This window comes from Antennarius striatus, chromosome 11 (assembly GCF_040054535.1).
Source record: "Antennarius striatus isolate MH-2024 chromosome 11, ASM4005453v1, whole genome shotgun sequence".
NCBI lineage: Eukaryota > Metazoa > Chordata > Actinopteri > Lophiiformes > Antennariidae > Antennarius > Antennarius striatus.
The window spans coordinates 13,976,287-13,996,608 of record NC_090786.1 but is presented as its reverse complement, the minus strand read 5'-3'; the positions used below and the strand labels follow the sequence as shown (position 1 = coordinate 13,996,608).

Below are 20,322 nucleotides of genomic sequence, written 5' to 3'. Positions count from 1 at the left end.
GTGAAATCTTCCCAGGCTTTGCTGAAGGAGACCAAAGACCAGAAACCTATGGTGGACAAACTAAATGAATTGAGCAGCTCTCTTTTAGACCTGATCCCCTGGCACACTCGCGAGGGTCTAGACAACATAGTGACTGAGGACAACGAGAGATACAGAGCTGTCTGTGACACCGTCACTCAGCATGTCGAGCAGATCAACGCTAATCTGCTCAAGTCACAGCAGGTGATCCACAGAAACAGCTCTATCTATCTATCTATCTATCTATCTATCTATCTATCTATCTATCTATCTATCTATCTATCTATCTATCTATCTATCTATCTATCTATCTATCTATCTATCTATCTATCTATCTATCTATCTATCTATCTATCTATCTATCTGTCTATTGTACTTTAATTTACAGGTGTTCACAAAAATGTGTGTGTGTGTTTCCAGTTTGAACAGGCAGCAGATAATGAACTCAGTTGGTTGACTGAAGCTGAGAGGAAGCTGCTGTCGATGGGTGACATCAGGCTGGAGCAGGATCAAACCACAGCCCAGCTCCAAGCACAGAAGGTTAGCGTGTTGTGCTGTGTCTGTGTTTGTATGTGGATAGACACAAGCCTCCATTTAAACAAAATACAGTCAACATCAATGATTGTTTTGTCAAGTCCAAACTCACTCTACCGGTTTCCTAGATTTTCTCCATGGACATCATGAGGCACAAAGATACTGTGGATGACATCATCAAAACAGGGAAAGTGATCATTAACAGCAAAAACCCAGAAGAGAAAGAAATCCTCAAGGTGGGAATAATATCATTGAAATTTTAAGTAAGCCAGTAGTGCAAATGTGCTCATAAGCTAAAAGATCTTCTTGGTCTTCAATCAGGCCAAGACTCAGACTCTCCTGGAGAAGTATGGCACCGTCAGTCAGCTGAACTCGGAGCGCTGTCTGCAGCTGGAGCGAGCCCAATCTCTGGCCAGTCAGTTCTGGGAGACGTATGAGGAGATGTGGCCCTGGCTTCAGGAAACCTTGTGCACCTTCAGCCAGTTGCCTCCACCTGCCATCGAGTATGACGCTCTCAGGCAGCAGCAAGAAGAGCTCAGGGTAAGAATCAGAGAGAGGCTCTTGTTCTGTTTAAAAGCTTCCTCCGTAAGCCGTGAAAACTTAGCATGTCACATCCTTTCCAGCAAATGCGAGAGCTGATTGCCGAGCACAAGCCCCACATTGACAAGATGAACAAGACCGGCCCTCAGTTACTTGAACTCAGCCCAGTGGAGGGTGTGCCCATCAGAGAGAAGTACACAACTTCAGACCAGCTTTACTCCAAGCTGAAGACTGATGTCAAGCAGAGAGCTGCTACTCTGGATGAGGCCATCTCCAAATCCACCCAGGTGAGGAGCAACTCAACAGGTGTTTTAGGAAATGTTGTTTCCTGTGTCATAATAAATCATTCTCTTCAGTGATGAAGTATAACCACAAAATGATTCCCAACTTTCTGCATTTCTCCATCAGTTCCATGATAAAATTGACCCGATGCTTGAATCTCTGGATCGGATTGCTGAACGTTTACGTCAGCCACCATCCATCTCTGTGGAAGTGGACAAGATCAAGGAGCAGATTACAGAAAACAAGGCTGTCTCTGTGGATTTAGAGAAATTGCAGCCTTCTTATGAGACACTGAGGCAGCGTGGTGAGGAGATGATTGCACGGTCGGAAGGAACGGATAAGGACATATCTGCTAAAGGTATGAGGCCTAGCGCATCATCTCATTCAATGAATTAAATTCTATACCCTTTACTTAAATTGAGTAGCTATTAGTTTTATATTTATTCTACAAAAGGCCTTTGGGAAAATAAATGAGACAGCTAGAAGTCCACTCACAGAGCTCAAACCTCTACCAAGGCCAAAAGCCTACTTTACTATAACTTACAAATCAAAAAATAAGACTAAAAAACAAATTACTTTAAACACCAGATGGAATTCAGGCAAAATCCAGCAATATGGTCTCACCTTTGGTTGCATGGAGGTGTGGGAACTTTCTAAGTATTTTACAGCGTATTAAAATGAAACAAACAATCAGAATTTTGTTCTGATTCAGTGTTTTATTGTTGTTCAGACTAAGCCCTCCCTCCATTCAATGACTAGCTGTTCTCAGTGGGGGGAGGGTTCATCATGCAACCGAATCCATCTCATTCAAAGAAGATGACAAAACAGAAGCTGTTTCAGCCTGGTGATGTGGATTTGGTCCAAAATTGAATGATGGGCCCAAGTTACACCATTCAAACAAGATCCATAATAATGTGTCCAGCAGGATTTATGTAATTCTGCAAACAGCCAAGCAAAGTAACAAAGCAACAAACAGAAAACAAATCTCCTTGTGTAACTGTGTTACAATGTTTTTTAATTATTCCCCTTTCAGAACATTTTAAAAATACTTGGCTGAAGATCTTAGTTTGACTTTTCGGAAAAGATTGTGTTCACTTGATTTGAAAAGCTTTTGTCCAGGTGTGGTTTTAATGGGAATGCCATTCTTTCGTTAGGTGAAAGGGAACATCCAAGCTGCAGACAGACACTAAACAGTTTCTCATTAAACCTTTAAAGAGGGAGATGTGTTCACAGCACATGCAACTGAGGATCAAATGCTCTAGTGTCATGTTTGGAATTTTATTTTTCGAATTGTTAGTTTATTCTTTGTATATTCATTATAATTGTTTCTTGTTTTCGTCCCTATCAGCTGTACAGGACAAAATGGACCAGATGGTGTTCCTCTGGAGCGACATCCACACCTTACTGGAGGAGCGGGAGACGAAGCTGCTGGATGTGATGGACCTAGCCGACAAGTTCTGGTGTGATCACTGTGCTCTTATTGCCACTATCAAGGACAGCCAAGACCTGCTGAGAGACCTGGAGGAGCCTGGAGTCGATCCTTCAGTCGTCAAACAGCAGCAGGAGTTTGTGGAGGTCAGGAAGAAGTAATTGTAGAAGCCAGTGGATAATCAAGAGTGATGACTTGTATTTGCTTTATAAGCTGCTTTTTATCCCCACAGGGATTTAAGGAGGAGATCGATGGGCTGCAGGAAGAGCTTGATGTAGTTCAGAACCAGGGTGCTGAGCTCATGACTGCCTGTGGAGAACCTGATAAACCTGTGATAAAGAAAAGTATTGATGAGGTAACAGATAAAATTCAAATCCATCTTTGGAAAGTTCTTTTCCTTGCTAAAACGTTTGAGCTTCTGCTCTATTTTTTTGTTTTGTTTTTTTTGTCTGCAAATGGATTGTGGTGAAGTTATTTTGTTCTTTTTCCAGGTGAATTCAGCTTGGGAATATCTCAATAAGACTTGGAGGGAGAGAGTAGAGCGACTGGAAGAAGCCATGCAGGCTGCTGTGCAGTTTCAGGATGGCCTTCAGGTATCTGATTGCTGCTCCATTGTGTCTTTCCACAATCTGAAATTTTTATCTGCTTTTTAACTGCTGCATAGAAAAACTGTTTTCAAGTCTTGAGATTTTTGGTTATATTCAAAATCCAAATGTTTTTCACACATCAGAATTTCATTCCTGTCTTAATTTGTCTTTATTATATGAAAGCACAGCAGAATATTATGTATTTGCTCTTTGAGGCTTATACATGTGTTTGAAAGTCAGACAGTGATTCAGAGAGTTTATGAGGCCTTCAGATGAAACCACAGATTACAGCGGCTAGTTAATGCACTTGATTGAAGTGATGCAGCTTTTAATGGGAGACCTGTTTGGTCTCAAGGAATAAACTCCAACCACAGTGCTTTGCTTTATTTAGCTCAGACTTTGAATCAGTATCGTCTTCTATAAAAGGAAGAGCAGTTCATGGCTGCTTTAATTTGCTGTAGGAGTTAGGTTTAAGTATTCAATTTCACAACTTGCTTTTTATTTTGAACGTGTTGGTTTTCCTATTTTCCACCTGTAAGATTTTATAAACACAACACTATATGTGAAACACGACTCCCTGTGAAACAAGCTTTCTCTCTGTAACAATGGTCTCCCACTTTGTACTCAGGGTATGTTCGACTGGGTGGATATTCTAGAGAGCAAACTGGATTCAATGTCCCCTGTGGGCACAGACCTGGAAACTGTCAAGCAGCAAATTGGAGAGCTCAAGGTACAGTGTTGTATTTGTATTTAAGTACACAACAGCAGAATTTTCTTGCTTGATTAAAATAAGATGATTCACTTGTGCTCTGGCAAATTTGACTTAATTTATTTTGTAGTTTTATTACAGCCTTCACAATCTCTTTCATGTACCACCTGTCTTTGTATTGATTCATAACCCGGTCAGTGTGTCTGTTTCATGCAGGTACAAAGGCTCTGAAATAGTCAGTTTCATAAAGTAGTCACACAAAGACATGTCTAGTTAATGGGGTCAGATAGACTGACTGTTCAGATTTGTTTCTTTGCTAGCTGACTAGGTGTAACCCTGTGCTGTGTGCCTGTATTTTTCAGGAGTTTAAAGGAGAGGCTTACCAGCTGCAGATCGAGATGGAGCGCCTGAACCACCAGGCAGGCCTCCTGCTGAAGAAGGTGACAGAGGAGGCTGATCGTCTCGCCATCCAGGAGCCAGTATCTGAACTCAAGATGCTCTGGGACAACCTGGACGAGAAGGTCATCAGTCGACAGGTCAGAACAAGGAAACGTGAAGAAAAGGCTGAAGAGTGGTGATTAAAAAAACAGATGTCTAGTTTATGTGTAAGAAGGAAAACATTCCCTCTGTTTATTGTGTAGTAATAAAACTCTACAGCACCTTATTGGTTAAACAAAATGCACAACAATAGATCAGTCTGTGGAATGAGTCGTGTTGTATGCAGTTCAAGTGTTTTCACTTACACAATGTCTAATGGGTTAATGTTTCATTAATCCAGCACAAACTGGAAAGAGGTCTTCTTGCGCTGGGCCAGTTCCAGCACGCCCTGGATGAGCTGCTGGCCTGGATGAGCCACACCGAGGAGCTGCTGGGTGAGCAGAAGAAGGCTGGAGGAGACCCCAAAGCCGTTGAGATAGAGCTCGCCAAACATCATGTACGTTACATGTTGACTCCATAGAGTTATCTTACTGTTTTATAATGTCTAAATACGTTGTGATGCAGAGTCATCTGTACAGCCAACATCTCACCACCTTTCCCGGCTGCTTGATCTCTTCAGGTTCTCCAAAACGACGTGTTGGCTCACAAGTCCACAGTGGAGACGGTCAACAAAGCTGGAAACAATCTGGTGGAGTCCAGCGCTGGAGAAGAGGCTTCTAGTCTGCAGGGCAAACTGGACAACCTGAACCATCGGTGGAAAGCTATCCTGGAGAAGACGGCGCAGAGGAAGCAACAGCTGGAAAGTGCTCTGCTTCAGGTATGATAATTATTTTCCTGCTCAGGTTATATTTATTTTTGAATAAGCTGTGATTGATTATTTTTTCTAGGAGAGAGACAAAGTCTTACTTTTATAATGCTAAAAAAAAATCCACTGAATTTTGTAATGCTAATTGTTTTTAATTTATAATAACAGATAACTTTAGTGATCAATGGCTTTTTTTTCATGACCATTCAGGGTTTTTAATTGATACTTCACATGGATGTTTGGGTAGTAAAGAATCCAAGGAATTAATAACTCAGACATCCTGTTGTGTGAGCCATAGGTTGCCAACAATGGGTCTCTGTGACACCTTTTGTCCTGACTCAGGTTGTTTTGTGTTCTAGGCCCAGGGTTTCCATGGTGAGATTGAAGATATGCAGCAATGGCTGAAAGACACAGAACGTCAGCTGTTGGCATCAAAGGCTGTGGGAGGCTTACCAGACACGGCCCGGGAGCAGCTTAACGCCCATCTGGTATGTGTTTAACAATATGAAAGGCTGTATGCAGATGGCAGGCTTGGAAGGTATAGACTATGTCATCTCTGTGTTTTATCTGAAGTGTGAAAATTCAATGACATTACAAAATACACAACAGGCAATCACAAAAATGTGTTTCAAATTGATTATACTATGTCAGATTATAACGAATCCAACAATGTTTTCTTCTTTGTTTTGCTCTTTTTCCTAATCAAGAAACTCAAGATATACCGGTACTAAAGCAGCAAATAGTTCCTAATAAATCACTTTTATCAGATAAATTAAAAAATGCTTTTAGTATGCTCTGACATGCTTAATCTTTCACTGATTTTGGATAAAATATTGAACAACGCAGGTTTTTACTCTGTCGTCCAGCAGAGCTGTAATTAATCCTGCTGGACCATAATTTCTCCTCATGCTATTGTGTCTCGCAGGAGTTGTGTTCTGCCTTTGAGGCTAAGGAGGAACTGTATGAGGAGCTGATGAACAAGGGTCACCAACTACTCGCCATTACACCTGAGGGTCCAGATAGCAACACGGAGCAGGATCTCGCTAACCTGAAGGACAAATGGGAAGCCGTGCAGGGGAAGGTGACAGAGAAAAAGGTATGTTGGTGAAGGTTTTGAGCGGCAGACCGACTCGTCTTTCAGCGCGACAGTTCGCAGCTTCGGTTCCCGCTGAGAGGCTGAGATACACTTGAGCTATGTGGTTATAAGCCTCTAATCCCAGTGCTGATAATGAATGGTGTCAAGACCGAGTGCTGGCAGGGAAACACAGGATGTGGTTACACTGTAGATCACAGCGGGCCGGTGACTGTCTGAGTCAGGGTGGAACAACAGCGGTCTTGTCTCACGAGCTTCAACTCACATGTGAGCCAAAACAAAGACTCATCAGTCACTCTGCTTTTCGTTGGGGAATCTTTTTGAAGAGCTTTTTAATAACTGTTGTGGCCATGATAAGTAAACAACATTCTACACGGCAAGAAGCGAAATCATTTGTCCCTGACTGCTCACTCCAGACGAGGCGCTCCTCATTCTGGCTGCTCATTGTCATTGATTTTTTTTTTGATTTTTTTTTTGTTCACTTTGGTCCTGTTCCCAGAAGTCTGCTAAATGTTAGAGCTGCACAAAATCATAGCTGCTGGCCAAAACACTCCACAGCAATATAACGCTGCTCTCCCTGTAATGTCATTAACGTTTATGGTCATATGATGATGAGCCTGTGCCTGTAGCAAAATGAATGATTTTCAGCTGTAGTTTGTTTCATTCATTCAATTAAAACCTCATCATCATCAGCTTCTCCACAGATAGTATCTCCCTCTGTATAAATAGAAGTCCTGTATTGACACAACTGAAGTCCAATTGTTTCCCCTCCCTTCTGTGTGTTGTTTACACCCAACCAAATCTTTTCTTTTCAGCATTGAATATCGTAATGCGTATAATGAAAGCCCAACAGGTCTCTTGTCGAACTGATGCTCTGTTGTGTCTCCAGGTCAAACTGGAGGAAGCGTTGACCCTTGCCACGGATTTCCACAACTCTCTCCAGGACTTCATCAACTGGCTAACCCAAGCAGAGCAGACGCTAAACATGGTTTCGCCTGCATCACTCATAATGGAGACCATCATGTTTCAGATTGATGAGCATAAGGTGATGTTTGTACTGATAGTTAACAAACCCCTGAAGAAAAAATAAGTGCTGATGAGAAATAAAATGAGATGTATTGCCCCTGTTGTTGAGTGAAAGACATGTCCCTCCTTTTTGGGGACATAACAACTTGCCTAAACCTGGATCCTCTCTCTGCTCTGCTGTTGTTGGACAGATGTTTGTGACGGAGGTGAACTCCCACAGAGACCACATCATCGAACTGGACAAAACAGGAACCCATCTGAAATACTTCAGCCAGAAACAGGATGTGGTCCTGATCAAGAACCTGCTGCTCAGTGTTCAAGGCCGCTGGGAGAAGCTGGTGCAGCGGTCTGTGGAACGAGGTCGTCTGCTGGATGACGCCAGGAAGAGGGCCAAACAGGTACCGTTCTAGTTTCTATTTTGTATCAAGTTTGAATTGTGCACTATTTCAATGCTGGTTCAACTTTTCATTAACGGTGAAAAGCTCTAGAAATAAAACTTGAAGCCTGTTTCATATTCAGTCTGCAACTTAGAAAACATTTCCATTGTTGTTTAGCCGTATTTGTGTTTTTTGGGCTTGAAAACCTTATATTACATTTAACAAAACCCTGTATTAAATCATTTTTTTGTGTGTGTTTTTGTCTTTCTATCCTTGTCACTCGTCAGTTTCATGAAACTTGGAATAAACTGATGGAGTGGTTGGACGACTCTGACAAGACTCTTGACTCAGAAGTGGAAATTGCCAATGAACCAGACAAAATCAAGATGCAGCTGGCGCAACATAAGGTAACCAAGCAACAACGTATCATTACCCAGAATAAAAATTAAATCCCTTCAGCAGAGTTGCTTTTATTTAATAGAAACATCATCTAGACAGCTGTTAAAACACAGTTTTTAATGTGTAACGTATATAATTAGAAGCAATCCAGCAGTGAAAGCTTTACATAGGATGTTACAGTAGCTTCAGAATACATTAGTCGAGCATTTGCTTGCTTTATAGTACCAGTCCTGTCTTGTCTTTCTGCGGTGTGATGTGGGAACGTTGTGCTAATCCTATCATAATCCCAGGATGGACCAAATGTATTAGGGGTGACATTGCTTTTGGATACTTTTAATCTCTGAGCAGCAGTAGCTCTTGAGTTTTAACCCCCTTTTTGTTCTGCCCTGACTGTGTTATTAATTACAAAACACACATATACACAGATTAAGATAAGACCTGACATGACAACAGTAGCAAGAAATAAAATCCCCTCAGCTGGTTCCCTGTAACCATGACAGATAAAACCATCCTACCTCAGTAGATTATTGAAAATAAGACAGACTTAAAACGTTGTCAATGTTTCTCATTCACAGGAGTTCCAAAAAGCTCTGGGCAGCAAACACTCTGTGTACGACACCACTGCTCGAACGGGGCGCGCCCTGAAAGAAAAGACCTCCCTCCAGGATGATAATCAGAAGCTGGACGACATGCTGAGTGAGCTGAGGGACAGATGGGACACTGTTTGTGGCAAGTCAGTTGAAAGGTAAAGAAGCATGTCCCTGTTTGTTTTATTCTATCTTGCCCTGATGAGATTCTATTCAGAGTATTCACCATCCAACATCTTCATTCACTGTTATCTGGGCCCTTCTGCAGACAAAACAAACTGGAGGAAGCCCTGTTGTTCTCTGGCCAGTTTACAGACGCTCTCCAGGCTCTCATTGACTGGCTTTACAGAGTGGAGCCTCAGCTGGCTGAGGATCAGCCTGTGCATGGAGACATAGACCTGGTTCTCAACCTGATAGATAACCACAAGGTATGAAACAACACCAAGCTCCAGATTGTCCCCCTTTGTTGATCTTAGCCGAGCACTGGTCTGATGTGTCGTAATGGAAACCCAGCTTCAAAAGTAAATATAAAGGTTCTCATCGAGCCAGTGCTGCATCGACACTGGCTCTCCTTTCTTCATTCATTGTTTCTTGTCACAATGGGAAATAAACGACACTTGAGCCACACCTTATTTGGACTATCTATTCAAACAACAGGACGGCCTTTGTGGGGGTTTTTCTGCACTAAGAGTTTTCAGTCTAGTAAGGACGTCTGGAAAACTGATACCATCATGTTTGCTTAATCCCACTGTCATCATTAATAATAACTGCACTGCATCAGCAACAGTGAAATGTGACCCTGTTGTACTGAATGTGCTTTGTAATCCACAAGTAAAATTCTGTCTTGTACTTTTTCATTGAAATCATAAGTGGTTTTTAATATCACACACAGATCTTCATAACTCATTTTTTACAATTTGAAACACATCACAAACATCAGATAACAGGTGGTCAGCTTGTCATTTTAGGTGAAGTACAAACTGTCTGACTGTAGTTTTTGCTTTCTGGTCCCTGTAGGTTTTCCAGAAGGAACTGGGAAAGAGGACCGTGAGCGTCCAGGCTCTGAAACGCTCTGCCAGGGAGCTTATCGATAGCAGCCACGACGATTCTTCCTGGGTCAAAGTCCAGATGCAGGAGCTGGGCACTCGCTGGGAGACGGTGTGCAACCTATCAGTGTCCAAACAGGCCCGTCTGGAACAGGCCTTGTGTCAGGTACTGTAGAGACGCTGCAGCCGATGGATGGTGAACCGTCTTTGTGAGTCTGACTGATGTGTGTCTTCTGGCTCAGGCTGAGGAATTTCACTCCAGTGTTCACATCCTTCTGGAATGGTTGGCAGAGGCCGAGCAAAGCCTGCGTTTTCATGGCAGCCTTCCTGATGATGAGGAGGCTCTGCAAGAGCTTATTGATCAACACAAGGTGAGCAGTACAGATATTTATATTCCATTATTTTGAGCACAACTCAAAATTTATGGTTATATTTTGACGGCTTTGGTTGATTTAACAAATAAAATCCTAAGTAATGCTACAACATTCCTGTCAGTTTTAGGTCAGAAATAGACTATAAAATTTTTTTTCTTAACTATGACTTCATCGTCTTGATATTGCTTTTGTCTTGCTCCAATATTGAGCAATGCTTCATTTTTTTAACATTCCCATTTTACATATAAACTGTTTTCCATTTGTTTCCTTTAAGGAGTTCATGAAGAAGCAGGAGGAAAAGCGAGTGGCTCTGAATAAAGCAACCGGTATGGGGGAGGCGATACTGACTATCTGCCATCCTGACTCAATCACAACCATCAAACACTGGAACACCATCATTAAAGCTCGATTTGAGGAGGTCAGTTCACAGCAGCAGCTTTTCATACATTTTCTTCAGCTCTGTCGTTCCTACATGTACGACTGGACAACACAGTTTGGATGCCCCTAGCTTTAAAAATGAAGTTACCCTTCCATGCATCTCAGGATACAACAAGCATTTCATCTGTCAATGTACAATATGAGTGACTTTAGTGATGTTATTGTTACAGGTGCAAGCCTGGGCCAGGCAGCACCAGCAGAGACTGGCTACGGCCCTTAGTGAGCTGTTAGCCACTCAGGAGCTGCTGGAGAATCTGCTGACATGGCTGCAGTGGGCTGAGAGCAACCTCAACGATAAGGACAAGGAGTCTCTGCCGCAGGAGATTGAGGAGGTTAAAAGTCTCATAGCAGAACACCAGGTAAAGTAGAACTAGTGCTTTTTCTTTAGATGAGCAAACTGTGCTGTCACTGTCACTGTTTTATATCTTATCAAAGTCGTACTGGTAGTGTGTTCTGTATCTTACAGTATCTGATTGTAAATGTACTTATTGTTTTCCCTGCAGGCTTTCATGGAGGAAATGACCATGAAGCAACCAGATGTTGACAAAATCACCAAGACACACAAAAGGAAGGCGATCGTGGAGCCTCCGAATCAGTCTCAGATCCCAGTGTTCGGCAAAGGAAGACCTGGAAGTATGTATCCCACAAACACTCCGGTGGAATATGACCCGAGCCATCTGGCCATTGTTGACTCACCGCAGGGTGACGTGACATCCTCGTCTTGTCCATTTCAACACCTGGAATGATGTCATTCTTCAGAGCCTTCCTGATTTACACAGTAAGGTTTTTTGTCTTACAGGAAAGCGTTCTCCCACTCAAACCATGTACCCTTCAGCAACACAAGCTCCCATTGAAACCAAGAATCCCCGTGTTAATCTGCTGGTCACAAAGTGGCAGCATGTGTGGCTGCTGGCTTTGGACAGAAGGCGGAAACTCAATGATGCCATGGACAGACTGGAGGAGGTAATAAAGGACCATCCTGTGTATCCAGTTTTATTGCAGACACGATTTTTCGACAAATGTGAGCTTTTCTTGTTCTTGGTTTGTGGTTTGAACGGGGACAGAGGGTATTCCTGTGAGTTTGAGTGAGTTTGCATGTCGACAGTTCACCACTATTGCTTATTAAATGTAATAATAGTTAATTACAGACTCGATCACTTAGTGTGATCCTGATCCTTTGACAAGTTGTGTGAAGTACTGCCTCGCCAGGATGTACCCCGCTCTGCCAAATGTTAGCTGGGATGGGGTGCAGTCCTCACAACCCAACGCAGGATAAGTAGTTATTAGAAAGTGAATGAATGGTTGTTCAACTCATCCTTTGTATTTTGTTTTTGTTTAATATGCAGTTGAAGGAATTTGCCAACTTTGATTTTGATGTGTGGCGCAAGCGCTACATGCGCTGGATGAACCATAAAAAGTCTCGCGTCATGGACTTCTTCCGCCGCATCGATAAAGATCAAGATGGGAAGGTGACACGGCAGGAGTTTATAGAAGGCATTCTGTCCTCCAGTAAGCATTCAACACAGTGACTTACATAAAAATGCATACTACCTAGAGAAAACTTCACTTCTAACACTTTTCTGACAACAACTCTGCAACAGAATTCCCTACGAGTCGTCTGGAAATGAGCGCTGTGGCAGACATATTTGATCGAGATGGTGACGGCTACATCGACTACTATGAATTTGTGGCAGCTCTTCATCCCAATAAGGATGCTTATAAACCACTCACGGATGCTGACAAAATTGAAGATGAGGTGATGTCTCAACAAGAATGACTAAATGTAGACATTTGTTAAGGTGTCATATAATGAAGTCTATTTTTACAGGTTACACGACAAGTAGCAAAATGTAAATGTCCCAAACGATTCCAAGTGGAGCAGATCGGTGCCAACAAATACCGGGTAAGATGATTTCAAGAATGTCCTAACAAATACATGCATTACTTTAACTATGCAATGTTTTTTCATGGTACAATCATGTAGAAGGTAGGAGATGAAAAGAATATCAGCAAAAGTCAACTCCTTCTGAACAATCTAACTCTATATTTTTATTGTTCTTCATGTCACCAGTTCTACCTTGGAAACCAGGTACATATGAAAGTCTCTCCCTGTTCTGACGCTTCTGTCCTGTCCTTATCAAATCCTTTTAGTTTACTGTCATTTGTTTTCCAGTTAACACATTCTGCCAGGATTCCTGGCTGATGCTTTCAGACTGAAACTCAGAAGTAGAAATGGGTGTCCTGGTTTAATCCACAAGGAACACAGGCCTGAGATTTGTTTCACTTCAACAGTTTCACAATAGCTGGAATTGATCGGAACACAAAAGCGATTTCCTAATGAGATGTGTTTAAAAATTGATAGAACTTTTGGATTAGTTTGTTTTTGTTTTTGTTTTGTTTTTAAAGATAAATTTAACATCAAATGTTAAATATGTCTGCTTTTGAGTTTCAGAAAACTATAATATAAAGTGCCAGCACCATTTCAGCTCATGTTATTATTGATCCACAGACATAGATTCATCTGCTGGGCAGTTCGGAATATAATGCTTTCTGTGTGCTTGCGTTTCACGCTTCAGTATCACGGGAATGATTTACGTCAACATTGGTTCATTGGTGAAACTTACCCTGTTTATTAATTCATCTTTATAGTTGGGCAACCTTGACGTTTTCAATGAACACTTTTCATTTTACTGTCTCAGTTAATTTATATTGAACAATTGCATGTTGCAGTTTAAAACACATTTCTGATTTGCGCTTTGTTACATTTGCTTTCGCAGCTTACGGTATTAACAAGGGGAGGTGTTAGTTAAAGAGAAAAGGCACATTGGTGTTAATCTATGAACTAGTTATATTGATGTATCACACAACAAATGAATTGAAATAATTCTTTTGACAGTTTGGTCTGGTTCACTGCTTACATGACTCCTTAATCGGCGATGAGACAATAGCAAACAGGGAAAATCAAAATCTTACCCCTCACCTACACGTTGCAGTTTTGGAAAGCTGTATTCTGGTAAATGGTTATTCTTAAAATGTGTCTTGTGATCATCATCACCTTTAATGTTTTTGGTCACTAAAATCACCAGTGGCATTAATCATTGATAATCATACAGTGAAAGATTCTTGGCAGCTGAATGGATACCATAAGATAACGGGCACCTAATCTGAGGTGTCATCAGTGTTTGGTCATGTCTGCGTGTCACCATGGTGGATTAGCCAGCAGTGATCTGACCCATCCCTCATGTGTCACTGGAGCTAGCTGCATCGGATCTGCATCAGTGTCAGTGCATCCTGAGTATTTTGAGTCATAGTTGTAGATAGTCCAGCAAAGTGCTGGATTGCAGGAGACTGCTGTTCATCCGCTCGATCATCATGTGAAATTATTTTTTGACAGAAAGCATGCGGCTGTGATCGTCCCGTGTTAATTTTGTCTGTGTGTTAATACTCTCGGTCACACCCAACTGGCTGCGTCCGTCTTCTGTCGCCTCATTGACCTTCAACCATTTGCCTCCATAACGCCCTGAACGTTTTTATTTGTGGTCATTGAGACAAAGGTCAATTATTAAGCATGTCTGCCCCCTAGTGGTGTGATCATTTGCCTACAGTTCATGTGTTTTTTTCACAGACTATTCAACATACCAGACACTGTTGGGAATAAATGTATTCACATTTAAGAAATGTCCACTGATGTTAAGCTAACATTCTGGTTGTGTTGTGTATACAGCATAGCTTTGAATTTAACACTCAACTCAATGCTGACCTCTGTTTTTTCTCTTTTTCTTAGAGGTCTGAATTATATTCATACACTGATATGCATTATTTATAAAAACCAACAGTGGCTAATAATTTGAATATAGCAATAAGGAAACTTAATGAGTGAAATCACCGAGCTGTAAAAGAACAATTGCAGTCACTTTTCAATAGTAAAATCATTCATGCTCACCAGCTGACACTGATGGAAAAGCCAGTTGGAGTGACCTTTTGGGTAGTTTATGTCTTTTAAAATGAAAACTAAAAAAGTGTATTTTTAGTCTTTTCTGTATCGATCAGTGCAACTTTTAAAGGGAATCAGTCCTGAAGTGGACACAAAGCATCTGTCATTGTTTCTAGATTATCTACAGTACATGAAATGTAACAGAAATTTAAGAAACTCATCAATTCACTGAAATTAATTTGAAACTCCAAACCAGTCTGATTTCCTGTGTTGCACAGGTTGTATCCTTTAGTGAGTGACTGCTTTTTCTCAGATTGGTGCTTTCACACATTTCTTTTCTATTTTCTCTCCACCGCCGCAGTTTGGAGACTCACAGCAGCTTCGTCTGGTACGCATTCTACGCAGCACTGTGATGGTGCGAGTGGGGGGAGGCTGGATGGCCCTGGATGAGTTTCTGGTAAAGAATGACCCCTGTCGAGGTGAGATCAGACTCTAGCCACCAGAACACAAAGTGTAGGGTCAAATCTTACTGAAAACTGTGGATTAGCATTAGTTTATCAAAGGTTGGAATATTTTATAATGAGAAATTACTAAGAGGTCTATCAAGTTCAATTTGATTGTCTAACTCTGGACCAAATGACTGTTATTGTATGAAAACTTATTTATAATACAAAGTTGTATTATGGATATATAAACAGAAACTGAATGAAAAGAGATTAGTAGTAGTTCTCACTTCTAGACCCAATAAAAGCTTTAGAGCATTTAAATGAGTGGAAGTGGAAGCTGCAACTCTTTTTGAATCTATTCTGCTTTTTGTGAGACAGTAGTGATTTATTCAATATTTAGGAGTTGTGTATTTCTGTGGTTTAATTTATTCTTGATGACCTTTTCACTTAACAGCAAGCTCTTGATTAACTTTCCTGGAAAAAAGTTTTTGGGAAAAATGTAGTGAAACAATATATTTTGGTGTTTGGAGAACTGATAAGGCTGAGGAATTGTTAGTTATAAATCATATACAAGTAAGTAAAATTTTTGATCAGTAAGCTGCCACCAAAATGGTACAATGTCATCCTGAGCCCTCACATAGTGTCAAAGCCTTTAGGTACTAATGTTTCTGCTGTTGTCGATGATGGATTTCCTGTTTTCCCTACTGAACCCTCCTCCTGCTGAACATGATATTATTTCTTCTAGTTCATCACCACGGGAGCAAAATGTTGCGCTCGGAATCAAACTCTTCAATTACTCAGTCTCCTATAGGTTGGCAAATATCACACTTTCTCACCTTGCTCCATGAACCCATCAGTGGTATGTGTGTCTGCACATCCGAGTGTGTGCTGCTTTGTGTTGGTCCTGTTGGTAGCTGTGTGTGTGAGTGCACATCGTGAATGGCATCCTCACCGACCAGCTCCACTCATAATCAACCGTTTCTCACCTGCAGCTGGTTTTCATGCATGCAGTTGTTTGTGTGAGTCAAATTATCTGCTGTCACTTTCATTTGAGGTACTTTTTTTTATCAAGTTTTGGGGGTTTTTTCCTCGCAGCATGTAAGAGCAGCTCTGAACGCAGCTTTATTAGACATTTTATGTCATTGAGGATGATGGTGACGTTGTCAGCGTACAACTCACTCGACAGGACACAGGATATATTGGTCTTTACTTTGTTTAATAGTGTGACTTTGTGATTAAAACTGCGCGAGCGCTGTTTCATTTTTTAAACACAGATTGTGCACGGCGTGTATGGATTAGTGTGTGGAGTTAATTTTTATGTCGTTTGGTTGGTTTTCTAATTTGGGCCGTGTTGGTGTGTGAGTGATTAAGCACTTTTTGGTTCATTGAATCTTTTGTTTGGCAGTCCAAGCAAATGACACTAATGACTTCATGACACTTAAAACTGCATGAATATTATCGTTCATTTGGGATCTGAACCCAACTTTAAATTGGATTGAATTGAAATGTTATATTTTTTTCAAAATATAACTGTTATACTTTATTTAATAGGTCTGTGTCACTCATAATTTCCTAATAATTCATTTAGAAATACAGTAATCATAAATTGGTGCTAATTGATAGGGAAACAGAGGAAGTATTTGAATGATAGCCATTCATTGCTATTATAACCTCAAGAATTTTAGAAGAGAACACAACTCTACCTCTATTAGAACATGTGGTTTAAATGGAGCAGAACAAAGGTCTATTTCACCTCTGATTAGTACTAAATCACATAGTTATTTCTTTGGAAATTATTAAGAAGTTATGGATTCCATGCGGAAATGAAATTGTTAGCTCAAATCATCATCAACATGAAAGTTATGTTGACATAATCAGTTGTTTTTATGCAGTCTGGCTCATTTAGAGTGTCATTTCTCAGCTAAAGGCAGGACCAACATTGAGTTACGAGAGAAGTTCATCCTCCCAGAGGGAACAACTCAGGTAATGGCGAGCTTCCGCTACAGAGGCCGAAGATCTGGGCCGTCATCCAGAGGAGCTTCTCCAAACAGATCGGTCTCCAGTCAGAGCTGTCCGGTTCCACCAATCCCAGCTGCACCTACTACAGTCAAGGTGAGGCGCTCCACTCTGCTGGGAGAGTCCGCTTTTCTTCCAGCTGTCCGTCACGTTGTAGTTTGATCATTTCCCTCCTTGATTTTCCTCCCACGCTAAATTATTTGATATCATTCTTCTTTTGCCTTTTCTCTCTCTTACATCTAGTGATTCTTTTAGTTTTTGATTTGTGAATCCATATCTGTGTTTTCTTTTTTTTTAAATTTACCATTATTTCCCAGACTCCTCAACACATAACCCGCAATTATGATAAACCCTGGCTTACAAACATCAAACCCTGCCCTCCTCTTAAATCATCGGACTCCTTTGGGAGCCCAGGTTCATCCTCAGAGGTATAGCAAATGATCTGATGTGGAACATTTATGACCCAACTGAAAGCTAAAGTACAATTATCTACATAATAATTGTACAATAGAGACATAAACACACAGAGATATACTGTATCTCTGTGTGTTTATGTCTCTATTGTTATTATACTAGTTCAAGTACATTTGTCTCTATATATTATACTTTGTGTACATTCATGAAAAAAGACGTAAAACACCTGTCAGATGTACAAAATTTCAGTTGGGTCTAAACTAATCTGATTCCTAATGGGTGGAATATTTTTGTTCTTGTCTCACAATGCAGAGTATAATGTTGTCTGTGCGTCTATGGCAACATTGTCTATGATTGTGTGATTGTGTGTGTGTGTGTGTTTGTGTGTGTGTGTGTGTGTGTGTGTGTGTGTTAGAGTTACTAAAGGCTGACATGCTTTAAATACTAACTGCTTCTAAAACAAATTCCAGGTTTATTTGCTAAGCTAAGCATTACGTATTAACATTTTCAGCAGTGCTTCTTGGTGCTTTCTCGTTTGTTCTGTGGTGATGACAGTTTTCCTAAACCCTGTCTAACTACCACTGATTACAAATGAAAGCAAAGTTCTGTCTTTTGTAGGGAACACCGGTTCAGGGGAGCAAGTTGCGTCTCCCTGGGTACTTGTCAGGCAAAGGATTTCAGTCCGGTGAGGAGGGGACGCTGATCAGTGCTGCTGTACTGAAAGCACGAACACAAACGATAGGCGGTCAGTAGAGATTCACTTTGGAAACATTCTTCTTCTATTATGAAAGGGTTTTCTACAAAGTGTCTGATTATAGCCACAATTGAAGAATAAACTTTCCTTTCATATGCTTGAATAAAAGAACATGCCATTTAAAGCTATCTGCAGAAATTGACCAGTCAAACAACAGGCGATGCTGTTCAGACTTCATTGAAGGTATTTAAAGTCAGAGTCAGGGTCACAGTGGTCTTATACTCATTCTCATTGTTCTGTCGTGAATCTTGATGATGATGACAAGATGTTTACTTAACACATCACAGTGTCCCAATACCAGAATATACTTGAAGTCTGAAGAGTAGCATCTTTTTTTCATGTGCATAACTTTATATTTCAGCAAGTAAATGTTGGGCAAAAATATTTTACATATAGACAACAAATACTAAACTAGAAATAAAATATTACAATGATCTTTCCAGAATATCATTTGTCAAATAAATTCTTACAGCCAGAACCAAAAAGTTGAAAAACCCAATAATTTATTGATAGGGTAGCATTTAAAGTATTAGATTTGACTATTAATTGATTTCAAAAGTGTTTTTAGAGAAGATATGCTGGTTAATGGTTATATGTCAGTATTTATTTGGATGTAATAATGCACTGTGAAACTTACATTTGCAACCAGCAATTGAATCTAACTGTGCCAAAATACGTATTTTACCCTGCTCATTTGTAGGGGTTGAATAACTAGTGTTTCATTATTTATATTATTATTCTTAATTTTATTTTATCTCCTCTAGAATTAAGAAAAAATTCCAGCCGACCTGGAAGCAAAGCAGGAAGCAGAGGGAGCAGTCGCAGAGGAAGTGACGCCTCCGACTTTGACATCTCCGACATTCAGTCTGTGTGTTCAGATGCGTCTGAGACGGTTGGCGAGTCAACCCGAGTGACGCCGCGGTCTGCGTCCCGTCAACATGGAGGAAAACCCTCAAAGATCCCCACTCCTCAGAGACGAACCACACCTACAAGCAAACTGGCAAAGGGATCCAAGCGATAGTCATCTATCTGCCTTGAAGCGAAGAACCCAGGATCTAGTAGAACCCTTAACATGATGGACACTGGAGATATCTAACTTAAGACTGCAAATATGTTGTGCTATTTAAATCCTTGCAAAGATGTAAAATATTCTGTTGAGAGGCAATATGGTTTAAAATTATGTAAGAATGGAATGTCAGTGGCCTTGTGTGTTTGTTTTTAATGTATTTATTTTTTGGTGAAAAATGTCAAATTGTTTTTATTTTATTAATTGAAAACCTGTTGAAGGAACACTAGAAACCCTGGGTCTAGCTAACATTTCTAAACACACTAATGAAGGGTACCGGGCAGAATGGAGATCTAATGAACTGTACCTTATGTTTGCTGATGTTTTGAGTTGTCGTTGCATTATGGTACCTTTTTAGGCACACCAATAACTATTTAAGTGCTATAATATACTGCCAACATGCATTTAAAGGGCAATGCAATATACTGCAATGAACCCCAGTAAGCACTGCAGAAACCTTTAAGGATAGTAGCAGAAACCTTGTAATCATGAAGCTTTTCAGTCCTGTTTGTTTGTGAGCAGCTACAGTCCGCGTTCTGTTTGACCACTTCGTAGCGGCGTGCCCATTGACCTACATGTCAACATTTTTTTGTGCATCTATGTCAATGTATAATTCATTTCGGTAGAGCTGAAATTGTTACTGTAACATTACTTTGTAATAAATCTGCTTGCAGAAAACCACCAGACAAAAGAGTGAAGACTGAATTGTCATGATGGCACGATGATGGGGTGGGTCTGTGAGTTGGTCAACTATTGGATGGGTTTACGTGAATTTTCTTATAGATGGTCCAAGTCACATGAGCACACCATCGCCACTGAAACCTGGACACAATCTTGAACAATCTTTTTTTTCCAGGCCATCTGAGCTATTTCCACCAGCATTCAGACTTCTGAGCTGTGGCACACAGGACATTGCTCATTGCATGTTAATGATGTCACTTAACTTAGATCTGCTTCATCTCAAATCATAAAATACCAATACCACTCTCCTGACCCTGGACAACGACCCC

General features: G+C 40.7%; 1 protein-coding gene across 1 annotated transcript in view; it reads left to right on the top strand.

Moving 5' to 3' along the window:
• dst (dystonin) overlaps window positions 1-20,057 on the top strand; it is a 78,724-nt gene extending 58,667 nt beyond the window's left edge. Inside the window, exons 65-100 of the mRNA XM_068326998.1 lie at window positions 16-222; window positions 439-558; window positions 681-788; window positions 874-1,092; window positions 1,176-1,379; window positions 1,501-1,732; window positions 2,723-2,949; window positions 3,036-3,158; window positions 3,295-3,396; window positions 4,019-4,120; window positions 4,462-4,635; window positions 4,878-5,033; window positions 5,157-5,354; window positions 5,702-5,830; window positions 6,268-6,438; window positions 7,325-7,480; window positions 7,653-7,859; window positions 8,126-8,245; window positions 8,813-8,982; window positions 9,093-9,252; window positions 9,842-10,036; window positions 10,113-10,241; window positions 10,519-10,662; window positions 10,853-11,041; window positions 11,186-11,315; window positions 11,482-11,645; window positions 12,029-12,191; window positions 12,284-12,438; window positions 12,511-12,585; window positions 12,754-12,771; window positions 14,978-15,095; window positions 15,808-15,921; window positions 16,984-17,174; window positions 17,396-17,506; window positions 18,111-18,237; window positions 19,011-20,057. Of these exons, the coding sequence (XP_068183099.1) occupies window positions 16-222; window positions 439-558; window positions 681-788; window positions 874-1,092; window positions 1,176-1,379; window positions 1,501-1,732; window positions 2,723-2,949; window positions 3,036-3,158; window positions 3,295-3,396; window positions 4,019-4,120; window positions 4,462-4,635; window positions 4,878-5,033; window positions 5,157-5,354; window positions 5,702-5,830; window positions 6,268-6,438; window positions 7,325-7,480; window positions 7,653-7,859; window positions 8,126-8,245; window positions 8,813-8,982; window positions 9,093-9,252; window positions 9,842-10,036; window positions 10,113-10,241; window positions 10,519-10,662; window positions 10,853-11,041; window positions 11,186-11,315; window positions 11,482-11,645; window positions 12,029-12,191; window positions 12,284-12,438; window positions 12,511-12,585; window positions 12,754-12,771; window positions 14,978-15,095; window positions 15,808-15,921; window positions 16,984-17,174; window positions 17,396-17,506; window positions 18,111-18,237; window positions 19,011-19,267 (5,565 nt within the window). The 3' untranslated portion in view covers window positions 19,268-20,057. The remainder of the gene's footprint in view (window positions 1-15; window positions 223-438; window positions 559-680; window positions 789-873; window positions 1,093-1,175; window positions 1,380-1,500; window positions 1,733-2,722; window positions 2,950-3,035; window positions 3,159-3,294; window positions 3,397-4,018; window positions 4,121-4,461; window positions 4,636-4,877; window positions 5,034-5,156; window positions 5,355-5,701; window positions 5,831-6,267; window positions 6,439-7,324; window positions 7,481-7,652; window positions 7,860-8,125; window positions 8,246-8,812; window positions 8,983-9,092; window positions 9,253-9,841; window positions 10,037-10,112; window positions 10,242-10,518; window positions 10,663-10,852; window positions 11,042-11,185; window positions 11,316-11,481; window positions 11,646-12,028; window positions 12,192-12,283; window positions 12,439-12,510; window positions 12,586-12,753; window positions 12,772-14,977; window positions 15,096-15,807; window positions 15,922-16,983; window positions 17,175-17,395; window positions 17,507-18,110; window positions 18,238-19,010) is intronic.
• Window positions 20,058-20,322: the final 265 nt, after the last annotated feature.